General features: G+C 36.7%; 2 protein-coding genes across 3 annotated transcripts; one reads left to right on the plus strand and one right to left on the minus strand.

Moving 5' to 3' along the window:
- Positions 1-12,007, minus strand: LOC139136667 (ATPase family AAA domain-containing protein 3-A-like). The gene is made up of 13 exons (XM_070704446.1): positions 11,689-12,007; positions 9,023-9,099; positions 7,278-7,439; positions 6,484-6,719; positions 5,502-5,571; positions 4,512-4,724; positions 4,042-4,167; positions 2,710-2,834; positions 2,338-2,389; positions 1,930-2,000; positions 1,420-1,587; positions 886-994; positions 1-566 (listed from the first exon to the last, which is right to left on the minus strand). Exons 1-13 carry the CDS (start codon positions 11,897-11,899, stop codon positions 384-386), a joined length of 1,803 nt encoding a protein of 600 aa, XP_070560547.1. The 5' UTR covers positions 11,900-12,007; the 3' UTR covers positions 1-383.
- Positions 12,008-12,299: 292 nt separating this feature from the next.
- Positions 12,300-18,893, plus strand: LOC139136670 (acidic leucine-rich nuclear phosphoprotein 32-related protein-like). 2 transcript variants are annotated; one of them, XR_011553222.1, is made up of 7 exons: positions 12,300-12,526; positions 13,044-13,146; positions 13,637-13,859; positions 14,322-14,464; positions 15,082-15,127; positions 15,924-16,075; positions 16,826-18,893. XR_011553222.1 is itself a non-coding variant. In XM_070704451.1 (5 exons), the coding sequence occupies exons 2-5, from the start codon at positions 14,325-14,327 to the stop codon at positions 16,941-16,943; spliced, it is 456 nt and encodes a 151-aa protein (XP_070560552.1). In that variant the 5' UTR covers positions 13,702-13,859; positions 14,322-14,324; the 3' UTR covers positions 16,944-18,893. The 2 variants fall into 2 exon arrangements, 1 of the variants encoding a protein (XP_070560552.1); XM_070704451.1 differs by lacking the exons at positions 12,300-12,526; positions 13,044-13,146 and having other exon boundaries at positions 13,702-13,859.
- The last annotated feature ends 2,583 nt before the right edge of the window (positions 18,894-21,476 follow it).

Below are 21,476 nucleotides of genomic sequence, written 5' to 3' on the forward strand. Positions count from 1 at the left end.
TTATGTACCACATTTCCATTTTATTCAACTTTAATACATTATAACACACATCACTGAAAATTGATGAAAGTTTCATTTCTGATTCGGATGGGGGGTGGGGGGGTGTTGGTTTTAGACAAAACTTTCCTCTGCAGGGAATGAGGTAGAGTGTGGATTATTTCAATCAACCTTGATAATGCCACCATAGTACACAGATTACAGATCACAGACAAACCTGATATAGACCCTGCAGAAGTTGATTTTTCTGCACTAAACATGGTGACCACACTGTTGTTCAGTCCCTTGCATTTTAAATATCTCACTTCTGATTGGCAGATAGCCATTCTTTGAACTACATTTACAGAAACCACACCAATGCACATCCATGTTTTACAACGTGGCTCTCATGTTGAGCTTTTCTCTCCTAAGCCAAAACTTATTGCATGAGTCTGTAACTGTTTGCTTGTCCTAGCATCTTCACTGTCCTTCCAGTCTGTTTTTTGTTTGTGTTGTTTAACTGCCTCGTCAACCCTAGCATCAATCATCTCAGCTGTTAACATTCCATCTTCTGAGGCATAACCACTTGCCTACCAACATGAACAAATATTGGATACATAAATGCATAATTGTAAATTCATAAGTCAGCATTTTGTCATCTTTTATACATGCACTAAACATCGAACATACAACAACTTCCCGTCTCGTAACCATTGGAGTTGTTTCTACTTTACAGGAAATTAGAGAGTTATGCATATACACTTTGATTTGACTTTTGGTGTCATCCAGAGACTGCAATGATGATACAAGATGCAACAATTACTTTTTAGAAATTGTCTTTGTCACTTCTTGACTTATGTAGCTTTGCATCTATTACTAATTGGATTGGTCATTCTAATTGACCCTCACCTGCCATGCTACGCCAATCTTAGCAATTTCTCTTCCAGACAGACCCTCTGTCTTGCCAGCTATCTCTTTGCATTTCTCACCATAGTCCATCTGTGCTACCTTGAATCGACTGCAGAACAAAATGACACATAGAAAAACATTGCATCATCAAATGCTCAGAAATATACTGCATGGTCACTTTGCTTTTTAAATAAATGTCTGATGTGACTTAAACCTTTCTAAACCATAGTTTTACCCAACCCTATAATTACTTATTTATGGTGAGTATGGACCTGGATTAGGGATGAACAGGTTAAGTGAGTTTAACCAGTACATACAACATATTATGTCACAATATATAATACCTGAGTCAACACTGACTAAGCCCTGGGCAGTGCATATGTTGTGTTAATGTATTTTGTGAGACAGCAGTGTACCATGTAAATCTTGCTTAACAAACACAGACACACAATAATAATAATAATAATAATTACATAGGTAGATAGACCTGTGTGTGTGTGGACAAAGCTTTTGAGGACAACACAAGTTGCATACCTTTTCCCTGATGTTGCTGGCTGTAGGATGTATTTGTCAAAGTAGTAGTACACCATTCTTTCTCTCTCTTCAAGCCCCGGAAGGTCAAAGTTCACCATTTCATCCAAACGATCGTTAATTGCCCAGTCAAACTGTTCTGGTTGGTTACTAGCTAAAACTAACATAAATCTGAAAGAGTAAAAAGGAAATTGACGTCAGAAATGCAAGGTGTGAACATGCTCCAAAGTTGCCATTAGGTAATGGACCTTATTGAGAGTTGCCTAGTACATGATGAATGTTTAAAACAAACCCTGATACCCCTTACCCTAATGGTTCAAGTGAGTCTGATGTTTTCGATGGTGCATCCAAATGGTTAGGTTGTGTTTCATTCTATTATTCATATCAATTTTAAAGTTAAATACATACATGTACAAGGTTCTGATGTTTACAATGGTGCACCCAAACGGTTTGGTTGAGTTTCATTCTATTATTCATATCAATTCAAAAGTTAAATACATGGAAGACTCTTACTTTTTAGATTGTTCCCCAGTTCTGTACAAAAATGCATTGAGTGTTGCTCTCATGTCTTCACTGATCACTTCCTGAAATGAACAACACATAAAAGATTTGAAAATCGTATGTGCTCCTTCAGCATAATTACTTGGTTGGTACATTTTTGCCCTTCCTGAGAAAGAAATTAAACAATTACAGCACAAGTACAAGAGGAAACTCTTGGGTCACTGCTAGATTTTATATGATGCAGGCCTTTAGGACAACCTTGTCAATGAAATCAGATATTTATTAACTTCACATAAAACTGATATGCTTTCTTGTAATTCCATAAGAATTTTAAAATGAGTCAATGGTTTTGTTTAGAGAATCAAAGGCACAGGACTGATGGAAGAAATTGTATAAGAGTAGAACTTGAGACAGACTTACAGAACTCCTCCTCCTGAGAAATGCATCAGCTTCATCTACAAACAGTAACACCCTGAGATAAAGAGAGAACCGGTAAACATATCAGTTATCTGTCATCATGTGATCAATTAGGAATTATTTATTAATAGAAAATAGAGTTGGAAATTGAACAAGAAATCATGCTGCACATCTGTGTTACTCGTCTACCTAACTATGGCAAATTATGACCTTAATAAAGAAAAGCAGCCCTTTTCAAAATACATAAACAATCATGATTTCGGGATATGATATTGACTACATCTTATATAGGATATTCTGCTTCACATACAAGTGAATAAAGTTGCGATCCATGCCTATATACTGCTGGTAATACATCTCAATTTGATAAACTCACCCCTTCGACTCGATGATGCCCAGTCAAACACCTTGTGCATGGCAGTGACACCATCTTTCCCCATTGGAGCCACATCACCTCCAGTCATAATGGCATAGTCCATCCCAGAATGCATTGAGAGACTCTGTCAACGGGAAAAGTATGATTTTGTTAGGAAGCAATCTTGACATATGATATGCAATCTACAAACTTATGCAAAGAGCTGTTAATATTTTTGGTGTGTATACATGCTGGTATATTTCTCAAGAGAAGTAATGATTGGGTGTTAGAATTGAAAGCAACATGCATCAACCATACAGCTGCATTTCCAAAATCTGATAATGGCCAGGTCTCAGATGTTTTAGCACTATTATGTCCAAAAATGTCCATACCTTTCAATGAGTGCACTGAACCTTAAAGTGGATAGTTATATTGTAATATCATAATCTTGTAAATATATTATTTTCTTACAAATGTATATGAATGATGTTGTGACCACATGTGGGATGTTGACAAATTGATGAAATACTACGGATATTTTCAAAGAAGTTTTCATTTTGACAATTCACCAAAGCATTAGTACAGACAATTCAAATAATGTTATCAGACTGTACATGTGGACGTTGACAAATCAATAAAACACTACGGGATATTTTCAAAGAAGTTTTCATTTTGACAAGTCACCAAAGTATTAGTACAGACAAATCAAATAATCATCAGACATGTTGTTTAAGGAGTGAGTGTGGTGCTGGTCTCGCTTCTTGTGGACTCCCTGGAATAGGGCTGTTCACAGCTGACGTCATTGTTCTCTCATTAATATGCAAAAATAAATATTTGTTTGCATTTTTAGATTACGTTTTTGAAAATTACACATGCAAGAATAATGAAAATACATCTTAGTAGGCGACTGCTAGTGTAGAAATGAATACTAAGAAACATATCTACGACTCAGAGTACAAGCTGCAAAAACAGCCATGCATGCAACATTGATAAAATTTGTCCACATTTCAAGCTGTATGTCCGATATAGGGCGTGTACAGCTATGTTTAGTAACAAAATTGTAACCATGAACAGCGCTGTGTTATCAGTCAGTATAACAACAACTTTCAGAGTGTGTCTACTGAAAATCTGAAATCCTTGTGTCATGTCCAATTATGAGGGACAACCCTTGAAACAGTCCTTTTTTTCTAAATTTCAGAAAGTTAGCCCATACGCTTGGAGACAAATACAGACTGTTGGCATTAGGCAGAGGATTGACTATGGCAACAAATTACCATGGTACAATGTATAAACTGTTATAAAAGACATTGCCACCTCAATAGTAAGGAAAACTGATGGAGTAAGCTACTTACCTTTGCAAAGAGTGTTTTTCCCGTTCCAGGTGGACCATAAAACAACAAATTTCTATAAAGACCTCTGTTTCTCTTTGTGTTACGAGTTGCTACGGCGATTTCACGAAGACGCTCTTCAAGAGAAGGCTGTAAGTAGACAGCAAATATGTGTACTGTTATTGAGTATGGCATAAGTGTCATTCATTTTACTGAAATGGGTGTGTCTGCTTTCATGTATTAATATATTACTATATCAATGTTTGATTTTGGGATGACACTGCTGTTGACCAGTAAAATACTTGTACTCTGCCATTGCATAATTTTATTTTATATAAAATTTCTTTGATCACACTTTATAAGTACATGGAAGACTTGTAATAAACACTGCAAAAAGGTCATCAAAAACACATCTTCTTGAAATGAAAGATAAGTCCTTCTTTGGAAAAACATTCAATTTTGTTTGAGTCAATGCTAAAATTCAGTGTACAAACCTGGAGTACGATTCCCTTGAGGGCATCTTCTGGCTTCATAAATAACCTCCTTGTAGTCTTGATGGGGTGTTTGATACCTTCAAGGAGTGTTAGCCTGGAAGTTTCTCTGACCAGGGATGGTTTACCAAGCCTTGCTTCTATATACCTTGCTCCAATGCCGGTACCCATCTTTGCTGTGTATATGCCCAGGGCTAACAGTGTGAGTCCTGCCGCCTGAAAGGAGAGAAAAATTACAATTCAGTGAGGGAAAGCAACAGATTGTCTTTCACAATGAAATGTAAATCAATCACCTGACACCTGATTTTGAATTCTGTTACCTAATGCAAATACTGAATCGCATTCCAAAATCATAAATACTGCAGTCGGGTTGGCAGAATGAACAGAAACCATTTGCATTTCAAAACTCTTTTTAAAGTATACCATGGATAAATGGACACAATAACAATGAGGTGCTCAGATATTAGGGCTTGTAACTCTTCCATCAAATTGTACTATAATGAATTTTTCTTAAAGCAGAAATGGAAACTTAATCAAAATGCTGTCGGGCAGCCTTATTGACAGTATCTGATTGTTTTTAATCTTCATATATGTCACTGGTTATATGCATAAATAGAACTTTTATTTGACAGTACTGATCCCGCCTAATGGATGGGAGTGAATATGACATTTTGGTGCATTTTGTGATGTTTGTACAGACTGTTCTATCAGGTTTGTTGGTTTAAACAAAATATGTCTGACTGCAATGTAGTAATGTGTGCTAATGATCATGATTCAACAGCCTTAAAGCTGATATTAAGTTCTATGACAAAAGCAAGCATCAAGTTTCTTAATGTTTTAGTATTTACAAATAAGAACTCTCAATGAAATTATATGTTTGCTGTTGTTATTGAACTTATTCAACCACTTTAATTGATGTTGCCAGTAAGGAAAGAAGGCAAAAAAATCGCTGAAAATTTGGAGAAACCCAAATTGAGCAAACTGAGTACATACCGTGGCTGATACTTTATCCCAATCTGAAATGAAAGCTTTGAAACCGTCTCCTAGTACAGTCCCTGCAGTCCTGAAAATACAAAGTTTGTTTAGATTTAATCACTGACTGTAATCCTACATGTAGGCTACACATACCAAATTTGCTACTCACCATTAAATTTTCCTCCTGTGTTCTGATAATAATGGAGGACGAAATACACTTCATGAGATGGTAGTCACATGAACTTACGTCATAGTATCAGTATGGCAGAAATATTTTTGATGAGGTAAAATGGACAACTTTACCTGTTTCCTGTCATTTCACATAAGTTTTAAAACGTGCGCCAAAGAGAATTCCAACAGTTAAGCGCAACCACAGTACTGTTACTTGAAATTCATTCAGCCTAACTGCAGCAAAAACTCTGATAGCATTACATGTATCATAACTTGTGTATAGTTATACAGTAGTGTAGCACGTTTGCAAATGCCAAATGTATTCGTTGAGCCCCCTTTCTTGAAGAAACATTAAATTTCTGGTGGGGCAGAAGAAGCAAGATCTGCCAACAGCTCCATTATGCAAATCCATTGAACAGCCTTGTAGCATCTACGCAAGACAGATGGTTTGTCATGAACACGATTTAATTATCAAATTTTGTCTGCAGTGAATCCCTCCTGTCATGTAAAACAAGTTCATGCGAGCTCTTTGATGTTATTTTTTAATGTTGTTTTATGAGGATATCTTGGAAGGATGGCCCTATACTCAATCTGGCAATTGAGGTTGACAAAATCCAAATGCAGAATCTGTCTTGTTAGGAGTACACAGTACATAAACATACCTGAATAAGATATCATGGCAATGTTCTTCAATACTAGACAACAATTTTTTGCATTTTGGCATCCTCTTGCAATATATATACCTTAAAACATCCCTTGTAACTGTATCAACTGACATGAACTCATACTGATAAAACATTCACTGTCATTGAATCTAATGTAGACTTACTTTATGGACTGCAAGACTGTCTCTCTGTATTCTTTTGCTTGGAGTCGGATTTGCTCATTGCGTAGATCTCTGTTTTCTCTTTCAATTTTAGCCTTGCCTCTCAGCTCAGCTTCTAATTTCTTCATTTCATTGGTATGTCTCAGCTCGGCCTCATACTCTATCGTCTTCCTTCTCATTGACTCTTGTTTATTGACAGATTCCTCCTGTTTCCTGAGGTTTTCCTCATTCATCATTTGCTGCGTAATCAAATATACAAACATGTTCATGTAACATAAAATGTTTATTTATTCCATATTGAGATACCTTTGTGTTGATTTCTGTATTCAAGAATTATTGAAATTGTTAAATAGTTAAATGTGTAATCACTGCTTTCAATTACAGATTTTAAATGTTCCCAAATGTATTCTTAATATGTTGAAAAAGATGGTGGATGTTGTACTTAATGAGACATACATTCATGTAAAAGTTTGTAAATTTGATACATACAAAATTTGATGAATACAAATATGCTTCATCATTTTAGATAAAAAAAATTTCTGCTGGGAAAAGCATTCACCTGAATTGATGATAGAACGAGTGACAATTTTTAACAAAGAAATATTGTCAGTATTATGATGATTGTATATTGTTAACATAACAAAGGTAGATGAATCACAGTATTACAATGTCGACTTACAGGTAAGATGTCAATTTTAGGATCAAATACAACAGTAATAGAAGTAAATAGCATGACATGAAACTGTATCTACATTATCAAACTGTGGCTGTGTCAGGTCTTGGTATTCTGACATTACCTGTTGTTTAAGCTGATCTTCATATCGCCTCCTTGCAAGTTGGTCTTGGTATTGCGCCCTCTCCTGGTGTTGCTTGGTTTCTTGACCCAGCGTTTTCCTTTTCTCCTCCCCCTGGGCTCTTATTTGGTCAACTTTCATCTGTTCAACGTGAGCTTCAAATTCCTGAAGAAGAAAGTTGTGAACTTTACAAGTTTGGATGACAACACTGGATGATAGTTTGATCAACGGTGAAGAACTTAATAGACTTGATAAAAAATACCGCAATTATTCGGTGTCGCTCAAATTTGATCAGAATTGGTATATACCAGTATGGGTACCAAAGATCAACAATACATATTGTTTCTATCTGTACAGTGCAGGAAAATTCTACGTTGATGTTATGACAATGATTTCTGCACAGTACAACCAGAAAAACAACAAGAAATATTTAAACCAGCAAAAAAAGAATGGCAAATGTAAATAAGGTCTGAAACTTTAGGTACTGGAGGTCAACTTTAGCAACATGCATAGAAGAAACAGTTAGTCCCTCTTAGTTGGACCATAGACAGTCTTCCCCCCTCTACTGTCTATGTTTGATCTGGTCTGTTAATATGTAACAGTCATAAACAATGACAGGAAATGACTCAAGCCTGTTTCAGACACTGGCCATCACTCCTGCACATTTGCAGGATTTTGCTTTTTCTTACCTCATATGCACATTTTTGACACCGACAAGTTCATTTGAACAAATTCACATCTCAACCCCTGCATCTACCTGTACACCAAATACTGAGATGGTAGCTTTGGCGGTATGGGAGCCTTTGAGTGTGACGGACATACATCCGCACATACCCACAAATATACAGACATACAGATGCCACTCAGACTCATCATATAAGCTCTTTTTGGTATTTATATATAAAACCAAATATGAGCTAAAAACAACACACATATCAAGATATAAACAGTGTGTTGAAGATAACATAACTTTTCTGATGTTGCTGTGTTGTTTTCTTTTACAATAAAATTTAATTTAAAAAAGTACGATTAGGATGATGATGAAGGAAAACAAAGATTTTTCTATGGGAAAAACTAACAAAACAATGATAAAAGTTCCAAATACTTGTACTTTCAACTATTTGAAGTGGTTTGGGTGTGGTATGGTGGTTCAAAGAAGAGCATTATGATATGTATCTTCTGAGAGGTAAGAACATGCAAGTTTCTACAACATCATTGGTTTTATCCAATTGCAGGAAAGGCCATGTTACACTTTGTTGATTTAGCCAGCGTATGCCAACGTATGAAAAATTTGGCGAATATGCTAGGCGTGGACGAATACGTTATGGTAAGTTTTGTATAAGTTTAAGAGCACAGTGAAGCACGCTGGTATATGTCGTAGTACCGTGAGGCTGTCAAAAAGTTTTATGCATACACAAATCTTTCCGACGTATGCCAGCGTATTGCTCATATGTCCCTCAACACACAGGCCATAAGTTGTACAGGTAGGTTATTTGCTCGTTGATACATGTAACTTGTGAGTTACTCATATTCATAAGTCGAAATGGGTGGAGATAATTGTCTAGCATACACAAAACGTATTTTTAACCTATGAGTATGTTATAAATATGCCATATATGCGCCCAAATTGAAAAATACATCATCAGTTGAGCAAGCCAGCGTTTTAGAGAAATTTGATACATCGACATACGTTGGCCAAATCGTCAAGGAGTGACAGGGCCCCAAGCACAGCTTTATCATGAACTCACTTTTATTTGTTTCTTTTCTTCCAAATGCTTGGTTTCTTCTTGCTTTAATGCAAGACCAAGGGCCTCTTTGGCATTTGCTGGAAAAAATGACATCAACATAATATGTTAACTTGATGTAGTAAAGTATTGCTTTGTGAGACAGGGCTGTATCACAGTATGTGTTACTAGCTGTGGGTCCATAGCTGTGGTGTTTCCAGACAGGATTTCTGCCTTTTATGGCTGTTTTTTGTTCTTTTTTTTTGTTTTTTGTTTGTTTTTTTTATGGTGGCGTGGTCAAAAACATAAAGGTCAAAAGCAGCCCGTAATAGGCAGAAATCCCGTCTCAAAAACACCACAGATATGGACCCACAGCTATATGCATTACCAGCTACACCTCCTAGGAGTGAGGCATAGCCGGTTTCACATGCCCTGACATGCAGAGCCAATTACAGCCATGAATCAGTAATAGTTTAAAGCGCAGTGGTCGTCGCGCTGCGCGTGCGTGATTTTTTTTGTTGATAAACATACATTTTTGTAAACATAAGTCTTCTCAACTTCAATAGGAGTGAGATGGGAGCAGTCCCCCACTTTGTTAAGGCCTTTGTAAGACTCAACATCATGCAATAGTAAAATATTAAGATCGGAAACGAACTTCAGTGGTGTATTTCTATCTATAAACTCGTGTAGAGCTACGAACATTGGGACACTACACTCAGCACATTATGTCGCTGAGTTTACTGCACGCAGACACAGTGAACAAAAAGCTTTGATCGCGCGCGATCACGCTGGTTGTACACAATGCTATGTACAGTACAGTGAAAATATATAACTAAAATGATCAACATTGCCTATATATGTAGACCAGCAACAAGCACAATGCCTAACACAAAAATTACACTCAAGACCATGATCAGCAAGCCAGAGCAGGACACGGGAGATGTTGTTGGGAGACGGTCACCGCGTTGACGTACACGGATATAGAGAATCCGGTCCCACAACATACCGGCCCGCGACGACTTGGCCCACAACCAACTGTTGATCACCATGTCTTACTTCTCCTAGTATTACGTGGTAAGAAATAGTAAAATGACAGGAAACAATAGACAAAACGAGCGGGTTTTCGCGGCATTTGGCAGGAAAATTGCACGGCTACACCGTGCATAGACGTATCGAGAGATCCTGTGCCCCGGTCCTGTGCACGGTCAAACTTCGTTTTACTCCTGATTGCCGTAGGTTTGAATCCTCTTTCAAGTGAGATAACCCCCACATAACAATAAGACCTATGAAAGGTCCTTCGCTTGACTTGATACCTGTACTCGGAATTCTCGTTTGCACCCCAAACGGGGTAAACTTTGTAGTTGAGTTGAATTCTCCACAGCCGAGTGTAGCGCGTCATACATATACCCGGTTTGACACGGACGTTCATACAGACCACGGAACGGAACAGATGCAGAGATGCTTCTTGCTGCAGCGGGCATTGCTCTGCGAGCTGTAGATTTCTGTAGTTTGGGTTGTTGTCTTTGTACTCCTGTCGGGCCTCTTGAAATGAAAGCTCTCGTCCTTGCTAGCGATGTCGAAAACTAGAGCCCGGTCGTTGATAGTCTGTTGGTATACGTATACATGCGTACGTCTAGCTCTATGGCTCGAGCGATAACAGTAGCCGAGCCCCATTCAACTGATTCAAGAAAATCATGAGCAAATGTGATCTCAATCCAGCGTGCAATTATTGTTCAATATTCAGCAGATATTTAACTTAGATTAATTGACCTTTATTGCGTGTTACATTTGGTAGTTGGTATGCTTGTGACAGATCAGCCGCCATTTTAACAAGCGGCAATATCGCAAACATTACAATCAACCCGTAACATGTGCGGCGTTCTTGGATTTGTTTACAACAGAGGGGGACCCCCTCAGGGAGGATGCGCAGCGCGACGACCACTGCGCTTTAAGTTATAGTGGAAAAGTAACACAAGAAAAATGGAACTCAGATGTTTCTATGAACAGAAAGTGTTCAAATTGTATCACATTTGTTATCCGAGTATAGCTCAGTTGCATTTACACTTTCCCTGTATGTGTGGGAAAGATTTTCTTGGCTTGTTTGAATGCTGAAAATATCAAACCAAATGCTTACTAAATACTCCAAAACCAAGTCTTTTTTTATAATTTTCTGGTACCATGACCAGATATGACCAGAAATGTCCGAGTGAGCACTCCTTGACCTCACTTCCAATGACAAAACTGTCAGGCATATGGATGAGTCGGTCTCGCTACTATCACCACTGATATTAAAGGTGACGTTGGCAAACATCGCACTGAAAACTAAAGTGATCACTCGATTGGATGCAATCCTTTATCTGCCGCAAAGTTCTCTGCATGTTGAAAAGTAGCAAGCTAAATAGTAAAAGTATCAGAATAACTGAAAATACAATAGTTTCATAAAAACTTAAAAGTGTGTGCCCAGCAAACAGAAATACATATTTCAATCGTACTCTCGTTGGACAATTATGGCTAACCTTGTCAATAGATTAGATCTGAGAGAGGACGAGAATGAGATAGGGCTCATGTAGTAACGCAAAGGTTTCACCTCTGCAAATGCAATCAATTTTATTCAACGTTGACAGCCAAACTACAAAACAGGCGCCGCGTCCGAAGGACACATCGGCACTCTTTTATTTTTGCTAACTTGCCTGATTTATCAAGTTCTCTTGCGGCGGCCGCGGCACGTTCGAGGCCGGTTGGGTCGAATCCTTGCCACACTTTCTTCTTTTCGTCGCCTCCGCTACCCTTCCCCTTGTCCCCTCCGCCAGCACCTCCCCCGCCGTCTGCCGGAGGCATCGTCGGTAACTGGGCGATGTTGGCGAACGATGTGTCCTTATTCACTCCAAATAACCACGACATCGTGTACAAATTCTGTGAAATACGACCAGAAATTCGGATTTTTCACGCTGATGAAAGGCACACGTGAGTTACCCAAGCCGGTCGGTCAGGTCAAAGAGTCGAAGGTCACTGAACATGCGTGATAGTCGTGAGATATTTAATTATGAGATTTCACGAGACTCTCGATAGTTCTCGCTCAGTTATTGTAGCATATAGAGGATTCATTTAAAAAATGCGATATTTTTCCGTTTTCCCGATAACTCTTATAAATACTCAACTATACAAAAAACTACACAACACATTTGCTCGCCACTAAGCTGCTAAGTGCCGTATCTAAATTAATGAACCGAGGGTGAAGCTTGAGGGGGCGCTCCTCTCCTCTGACGTCAATGCAAAACATTCAGTGGTCGCATACGTCCACAGGTATTAGCCTGGATACGATATTTGATCGTATAAAGACGTACATAAGAAGTCCTAAACGTCATATTTAATAATCTTCAGGGTGACATTTAAGCGCACGGATGTGATATTCATACTTTGTTCATCGTACAAAATCCATCCGTCCATTCAGGTGTAAACAGACACCTGTTGATGAGCACAAGAGCTCCAGTGTTCCTGACAGCAGGCTTCCAAGATGGCTACCGAAAGGTGAGAATCTTGGTACATTTGTGTAAAATAGAAATCCCTATGTCAGTTAATACAAAACCCGTTGGTAGTCTACGTATGTATGCGAAAGAGGCAGAGAAAATAACAACGAAGACTCTTGGAAGCCCTTCCACATTACTGTTGTCATAGGAGCCTGTAAATTTTTGTATGGCTTCAATGGGCAAGACTTCCTTCACTGTTCAGGAAGTCTTGCCAATTGAAGCCATGCAAAAATTTACAGGCTTCAGACACGAAACTGCACCGGCACAACACTCGACAGGCCTTCATCGTACGAACGTTCTTTGTGTCAGTGTATTGCTTGCTTCAAATCAATCTTATGAAAGTCAGATGCTGAGATAGTGCCGTTTCCACCTTTGGTTGTTCTGTGCTGGTTACCAAAGTGTATGGCTTCTTTGAAAAACTGTCACAACGAATTTTTTCTCAAAGAAACAAAAGCCATGGTATCTTCACATCTGAATTACATCCTAATGTGCATATTTTAATATTCCTCAATTCACAGCAGTACAAAACTTTCCATTACTGACAATGGGTCCAGTGTCTACATGCCATCCATAATGCCGAAACAACAAAGACTTCCGCAAACAAGGCATGATACACCACATGTAAGTATTTATCTTGTATAAGCTTTGTGTATGAAAAGCATATTCCAATGCAGGGCTGCTTGTGTTTGTATCCTGACATATGTATATGGTACAGCAAAGCAAGGAAAAGTACTTAAACATTTTTTTGGTCCTCACCACATGAAATGAGATAAAATTGCTAAAAAACAGGGCAAAAACAAAATATTTACTGCTGTACTTCATGAACCTTCATTCTAATAAGAGACAGAAAATCCAACTTTTGCAATTTACCTTGTAAAAGAGAAAAACTCACAGTATCCTTCATTTTGAAGTATCAGAAGAAGTTTAAAACTTTTTTATTTTTTGGAGGTCGTATCTTATACCATAAAAAAATATTTCATTATCTCCGAAACTATTATTTATTTATTTATTTATTTATTTATTTATTTGATGATCAACAGGCCCAAAGGCCCAATAATAGACTCTGAGAAAATAAATCAGTAACATTCTGCGGTCGTTGTTCTTCCCACAGCTACCATCAGAAAAGTTCAAATACTCTGTATGGCACGATCTCAAGGACAATGATATCAAAGGAACTCAGTTGAACTGTCCAAGAGTGCGCAAGTTTCCTGAAAAGAAAGAAAGCGTTTTCTACAGAGTGACTGATGATGAAGGACGGAAAATCCACCATTCCAAAAAGGGCAGGGAAAGAGTTGATTACATGAAGAAGACAGAAAACTTGGGAAAACTGCACGGTTAGTCTATGTACCTGCTCACTCTGCACTTATCCTTTACATACATTATTGCATGCACACTCTCCCTCACTCTGCACTTCCATATCCTTGAGACTCACTCTCTCTCTCTCTCTCTCATGTACACATCTACATTTCAAATACAGTGTGGGTACATGAAGTGTGTGTTTCAAATTCGCTGACAAAAGAGAATGGCAGCTAATGATATGAATATGAATCTTGGTTCTTTCAATATATTTGACATGCAGACTATAGAGCCTGTAGGACATCTAGTATGCAAAATTTCCTCTGCATGCTTTTCTGTCAAAAAAACTGTTCAACTTTGTATGCAGCCTATTAGAATTGTACACGTCATGAAATATATGGTCTTTTTATTGCATCTATGTCATTCTTTGATAGTTTGTTCTTGAGGTGTTTAACACTGCAGTACAGAACGATACTCAGTCTTGATGTAATTTGTTCCAGGATATGAACCTGTCTTATCAAGATTTAGGTCACAGATATCAAAAGGAAAATTTGATCCGTATTCTGAAGAGGCTGATCCGTGTGGAAAGATTGGATATGGCTGACAATTCACTAACTGATATACAGGCTGTCACATTCCCAAGGTATTAAGCCAAAAGAAAACTTATCTCTGCTAGTGTATACTAAAATCACCAAATGTCATCTGAAATTTGATATGGCAACTTTATGAAGACGATTTGCACACGTACAAGCTTTTTTGTGGTATAGGAATGTTTTCTCTTCCATGTTAAACTGCATCTTATCATATGTTGTAAATACGTCGTGAAAAAAAAAGACAACCAGCTATATGAATGAATTTATGATTTATGAGATGAAAATGAGAGCAGCGCTATACTAATCTATACCTTTGTGTATTGTAATCAGAAGTAACATATTAAATTCTCATAACAATGACAAAATTTGAACAAAGATCCTTTACCCTTCAACAGAGTTCACTTTCCCATTATTTAAAATGGGTGCAAATACACACATACATGTACATTTATTAGCTTCAATATTCTGCGAATTTGAACACGAGAATTCACAACAGATGTTATTTTTCCTACTTTTATCATGTGTAGCGTTTTTTTTCTATCGCTGTTCAGTATTTTCCTACATCTAAATCATAACTGTGAAACTTTGCAAGCAGTTTTGTACTGAGTGAACAGTACCTATTCACGATATAAATATTAATCAATGTCTCTTTCCATCCTTTCAACAGATGCACACATCTTACATTGTGCATGAATTACATCAACAGTTTCCAGGTAAGATCATAAATCAAAAACCCTGTTCATTCAATACCAAATGTATTCCCCAACACCATAATGCCTACATTTACTATTGATAAAGCTATGTATAAAGAAATGTGCTGCTTGGCTCGAGTAAATGAACTCAAAATTCATTCATTCTAAGGAAATCACCAAATTAAGAAATTTATCTGGTAGATTGGAAAACTGATTCTTGAAAGGCAGTGTACAGCAAAGCAAAAAGTGAAAATTAACTGAAAGAATACTGAATTGCATTGTCATCAATTTCCCATGATTCTTTAATAAATGTAAGTAATGGTCTGAGATGCTAAGATTTGATTCATGCAGATTACTTTCCCTTTATTTATCTCAGTCATTTAATTCAATTTTCAACTCATGAATATTTATGTACTACTTAAAATAATTTAAACTTGGCATGATACAAACAATGTCATTATTTTTCAAATAATGAGGTTACATGGATCGGTATCATTAATATTTATTGTTTCAATACTTTGACAGCCCACTGTCCATAACACTCAATGCATGTAATAATCTTTCAATTTTCTCACTAATTTTGTAATTTTGTTTAAAAAATATGATGGCTTACTGTCTCCAATATGTAGAAGAACCTTACATTAGCTACTTCTTGTCTTCTTTTTTGAGAAAATGAACATTTTTGCCAATGCTAATCATCAGTTGACCAGAACACCTATATAATACAGTGTTCACTGAGTGTTGTGTTTCAGTCTTTGTTAGTATATCATGAAGATATTTGCCAAATTAATTTTTCTGAATTCTTTATTCACCTTAGAAACTTCCAAAGTGTCCACAATTGAAGGAGCTAAATCTTGCATGCAATCACATTGAAACTCTTGATGGTTTGAATGTTTTGAGGAAGACATATCTTGAGTCACTAGATCTGAGAAGAAATCCTGTGGTTGTAACCGACAACTACAGATACAGGTAAGGATTTCTGAAAATCTAGAAGTCACATGTCAAATGAGGTTGGAAAGCATACTTTATGGGGTTGGAATGTCTACCTTATTTGTAGAAGAAATCACTAATTACCTAGTACAAGGTTGGGTGATTTTGTTGTTTAAAGTTGCTGCCTTTGGATCCAATTTTGACTTAGGTAATACGCACCTCAGAAGTGAAAGGCATAAACTTTTGCTCTAACTTTCCTCAAGGGATCTTTCAATCATTCTCTTTCAAAATCAAGAATAAAAATAGGGGGTTAGCGTGCAAATTTTGGTACTAGAGAAACAAATTACCCAAGATTTACCAATATTAGAAATGCAAAATGGCCGCCATCCCTGTGTTAACTCTATGGAGAAAAATAAAATTTTTGGAATTTCAAAAAACTAAGCTGGTGAAGTTTTCTTTCACCAAGACCTTTAAAATGAACCCCCACATTTTGTATATCAGAAGAGAATTGTACAAGTTTGAGAGTCCGAATGTCTGTCCCTGAGGTGCCTTCTACCTTAAATGCTGTCAATAATAAATCACCTGTTTTTCCAAGCAAAACTACAGTCAATGAGATTTGTTGATGAAACTTGATATTTCAACACTTTTTTGAAGTGTCAAAAACAAATTACCCTATTGGTTGATTGATTGATTAATTGATTGATTGATTGATTGATTGATTAAATGATTTATTTATTTATTTACATAAATTACATATTTATTTATTTACTTTTTGTTTTTTTTGTTCAGAGTTTTCCAGACTTTGCCAAATCTTAAGGAGCTAGATGGAATTCCAAAACTTCAATCAGATGACTATGAGGAAGAATATGATGATGAGAATGATCAAAGCAAATGTATCATTTCATAAATGAACACCAATCAGATGTCAGTTACAATAAGGAGGAAAATTAATGTACCATTTTAAAATTTTATATGTTAAAAGATTTTTTTAATCAAGAATTAAAAAATATGAGATGACTTTGTCGTCTCTGTTTTTTCAACCTTGCCAGTGTTAAATTGACCATGTGCAGAATACATTACGACTGTTACCATCATGAAAGTATGTGATGTCAATGGATGTTAATTATATCATACCAGCGTATTGATGGTGCAAATACAGTGACCTGATTGGTTGGTTGAAATGTGAAAGTGACAGTGCTGCATTTGCAATATACCACAGTTGGCACCAATCAGATTGCTGCATTTGTGCAATCAATATACTGGTATGATATAATATGAGATATGACATCATCAAGAGGCTATAGTTGAGGCTTTAGACTTATTTTTGTGAAACTTTACAAGGAAAGTACTTTTAAATGTCATCAATTGTGATCTGTCAATACTGGAATCTATCAAACAAATCTGAAAATGAACTTTTGAAATCATTCTTATTGTATTCGTGATCTTTTTAGACATTTACACTCTGTGATTCTTAACTTTTGATGCCATATTTACAGTGATGGGTTTGCATGCAGTATCTGATATCTGAAGAATAGTGCATGTCATGCTCAATTGTGCATCGGTTTTTTTAAAATTTCATTTCCATCGTTTTATAATTTTTGTAAAACAGTCATCCTGAACCCTGAGCTGATGAAGTTTATACCCACAGAACAAAAAATTTAGAGCTCTACCTGGCACTGATTTATATAATACTTATAAAATTTGTATAGTTCTCTAGCAATAATTTTTGAGTATTTTTATTTAGCTTTTCAGTGATTTTTATCATGAAAACAAAAAGGAAATAATGTTAAACAATTTTTATATGTAATGTAGAGTCAAAGAATACAAAAAAACCTTGACCCTAAGGCAATATGGAAGGATTTGTCTCATGTACATGTAGCAGTCATATTACCTGGTATATTCTGAATACTCCATCTTACATGTGAACGCAACTACTGTTCAGGTTACAATATCATTCCCATAGAGTACTTAAAAACCTGTAAGCTTGACCAACTTTAATTCTGTTTGAGGGGATTTTCACAAAAGTTTAGAAGCTGCCTCAAGAAAATGTAAATAGGCATGGACATGTTACGATACATAAGTGTGTTTTCTCATGATATCGTGCAAGTTGAGTGAAATTACAGCTCATATGCTGTTTTAAAATAGATGTTTACATTGTGATGTCATAGGCTTTATGGCTATCAACTGTGCAACAATAGGCAGATAGTTATTGCCTTTTTAAAATCCCTCCAGCAACCATGGATTGGCCTGAAGTACAGCTAGAAATTAGTTGGAATTGTCACAGTGAAGGAATACAGTTACTTAGAGTACATTATCATTGTTGAACCTTTCAGGCCCGTCCCGAGCTTCCGTATAGAATTCTCAAGTCTGCGTTAGCAGTCATAAAAGCTGAAAACTATATTCTACTCCTCTCAGACATCTGTTATTGCCATGTGTACTTAATAAATGTTTATAAACATGTAAAATATTGTATAAATGTAAGCTTCAGTTGAATTATGGAAAATTATGTTCATTTCTACGATTTTATAATTTAATGACTTGTTATCATATTTCTTGTGAGATTTAGGCAATAAGTAAACATGTATATAAAAGCAATTCTAGATACCCCTTGTATACATCTCACAAAATCTTAATTGAGATTTTCACATCTGTCATACTGTTTTGTAGATATACTTCAATGTTCTCCAACATTATGTAAACTTGTAAATGTGTACACTGATAATTGTACTGAGGCTAGACCCATTTTCTTGTGTAAAAAATATTTGCAACTTGACAAACAGATTGTAAACATATTTGTGCTGTACCCACTTTTTCTTACAAGAGGAAATGCTTAAAATAAACTTTTCACAAAATGGAATGATAACCAGTCTTGAATATCAAGTAGTAAATGATATATTCCAAACTCATTGGAACTAATTTGGGAGAATTGGATCTTTATTTTTTTTCAAAATTTTCAAAGTGTTAAGCGCCGTATAGCTTAAAGTTACAACATTACAAATTAACCCATAAAAAGTGTATTGCAAAAAACAAAAGAAAACAGATGAGCTTGCATTTGCAGATTAAACCAACACTACTACACTATCCAATTATCCCAAATTAGTTCCAATCATGTTGTTTGAAAATTAAGTCAAACTCAACCATGCGTGCAACTATCTCTTAAAATTGTTCTAATCAGGGGACGAAACAGGGATAGACAGTTCTTCTAATCTGGAGGGGGGAGTAACATCTGGAAAGGCAGAGGCAATTCTAAAGACATAAAGTTTGAAATTGAGTAAGATTATCAAAGTTCATATCTCTTTTCTCTGACATTTCATATGTTTCTGACTAAAATTAAGTTTCAGACCTTTTACAATTGTCCAGGTCCATCCTCACGTTCACTGGACTAAGTTGATTACATGTATGTATTGGCAGTATTGTGTGATGTATAGCCCTTTCACCACCATAGTTTAGCCCAAACCCATTGTTATCAATGGTGATTGTGGACCTGTATACAAGGAATTGGGGGTGAACAGGTTAGACAAGATTGGGAACTAGTTTAGGATAATTGGATGGTGAAAAATGTCAGTTTAATCTGCAAATGTAATCTCATCTACTTTTCTTTTGAAGTTATACACTTGTTTGTATGATTAATTTGTAATATTGCAACATTCAGCTATAGGACACTTAACACTTTTGTATGTAAAATTCGAAAAATATAAAGACCCAATTATCCCAAATTAGTTCCAATCGTGTTTAAATTAATTTGTTTTAGTATGACATGTGGATGTACTTTGAAAGACAATGAAGAATTGACCAATACTCTGATTTTCATCTTGTTCAAAATCATACTGGTACAGGTAAGACAAGTATCATTTGTTCATTTCACCGCCAGTCATCACAAATGTCATTAAGGCAGCATGCACCACGAAATCCAAACACAAACTTTTGCTCAAACTCTCCATAGGAAAACTTTTTCTGCCGATTCCTTTTTGCAATCAACAATAAAATGTCATCGTCAAATTTGGTACTAGAGAAACAATTTACCCAATATTTACTGAAACTTGAGATCGTAAATATCTGCTGTATGATCCCGTAATTGTGAGCGACTAGTCAGTCCACCCCCCCCCCCCCTGCGTGCGACAAAGGTAAAACAAAAGGCGGAATATAAATGCATTAATTCAGGAGAGAGAGAGAGAGAGAGAGAGAGAGAGAGAGAGAGAGAGAGAGAGAGAGAGAGAGAGAGAGAGAGAGAAATATAAAGACCCAATTATCCCAAATTAGTTCCTAAACTAGTTCCCAGAAAAGTATCAGGAACTTGTAATGCTTTTCATATGAACTGCAGATTTCATAATGATTAGTACACCTTGCAAAACAGACTTTCAATTCACAAAGATCAAAATATTTCTGACGTAAATCTCTGAAATATTAAATTACTGCCAAAAATATTATATATGATATATTATAGTTTGGTGCTTGGAGGGGGCTCTGAAAAATATGTCTTATTATAGTTATTATTAAAGTTACTCGCCCAAAGGGTGCGTCGAAATATGGAACTTGATAATGAAATCTGTGGCTGGCACGATGTAATTTAGGCAAGTATGAGCCCATGTCGAAATTCAAAAACACACTGATCCCCTATTGGGCATTTCAAAAACATAGTGACCCCCTATCACCAAAGTCAAAAACAAGGTGACCCCCCTATCACCAAAGTCAAAAACAGAGTGACCCCCGTATAAATCCACCACCCCCACTAGGCCGAAGAAATTGACCAGTCCCTAAAGGGGATAAACTAAATTTTCGAATATGAAAAGCCGGTGAAAACCATTAGCTTCAAAATGAGCCTCCTCCCCATCCAAGTGGCAAGTCTTGTAGATGTTTGAGAGTAGACTTTCCTCAAGGCGAATTCTACCTTAATACCAAGATCATGTATCATACCAATCAAGGAAGACATACAAGAGTACGTCGGCCGATTTATATACAGGTAAGATAAAATGACGTAGTGGTTGGGAAATAATGTCAAATTTCAGGGTCATCAATTTCTATTGTTGGGAAGTCTTTATAGAGTGCCGGAGACTGTAAAACAACTTTCCATTCCCTGCAAGGATTCTCCCCACTCCGCACCAAAACATCTCATGACTTCCCTCTTCTTTCTGCAAAAGTTCTCACCGTGATTTCCTTGCCTCATACTATTCCTCTGCCCGTCGGCAATCACATTCTCAGTTTACCGAATCAGTAAACTGAAATTTCCGGGCCCGCAAATAGCAGTGCGGAGATAAATTAAACACAGCGCGGAGAATTGTCGTTTTCGTCCACAGTACAAATAAGCAAATACGAGGGTTCCATCCCCCACCCCGAAAACTCACCAGCGTACACGCGTGCTCCGGCCGTATTGCGCAAAAATTGCTAGCCTGCCCGTCCCTAGGCCCAGTGCTGATAAAAAATATTACTCACGGGCTTATAG

This window comes from Ptychodera flava, chromosome 7 (genome assembly GCF_041260155.1).
Source record: "Ptychodera flava strain L36383 chromosome 7, AS_Pfla_20210202, whole genome shotgun sequence".
Taxonomy (NCBI): domain Eukaryota; kingdom Metazoa; phylum Hemichordata; class Enteropneusta; family Ptychoderidae; genus Ptychodera; species Ptychodera flava.

Excerpts from the sequence above, each read along its gene's own strand:
- LOC139136667 (XM_070704446.1), bottom strand. The coding sequence starts at position 11,899 with ATGTCGTGGTTATTTGGAGTGAATAAGGACACATCGTTCGCCAACATC. Across the intron at positions 5,572-6,483 it reads ACAGTCTTGCAGTCCATAAA|GACTGCAGGGACTGTACTAG; the intron begins GTAAGTCTACAT and ends TTGTATTTTCAG. Across the intron at positions 567-885 it reads AGATTGGCGTAGCATGGCAG|GCAAGTGGTTATGCCTCAGA; the intron begins GTGAGGGTCAAT and ends TCATGTTGGTAG.
- LOC139136670 (XM_070704451.1), top strand. The coding sequence starts at position 14,325 with ATGAACCTGTCTTATCAAGATTTAGGTCACAGATATCAAAAGGAAAAT. Across the intron at positions 14,465-15,081 it reads CAGGCTGTCACATTCCCAAG|ATGCACACATCTTACATTGT; the intron begins GTATTAAGCCAA and ends TCCTTTCAACAG. Across the intron at positions 16,076-16,825 it reads ACCGACAACTACAGATACAG|AGTTTTCCAGACTTTGCCAA; the intron begins GTAAGGATTTCT and ends TTTTTTGTTCAG.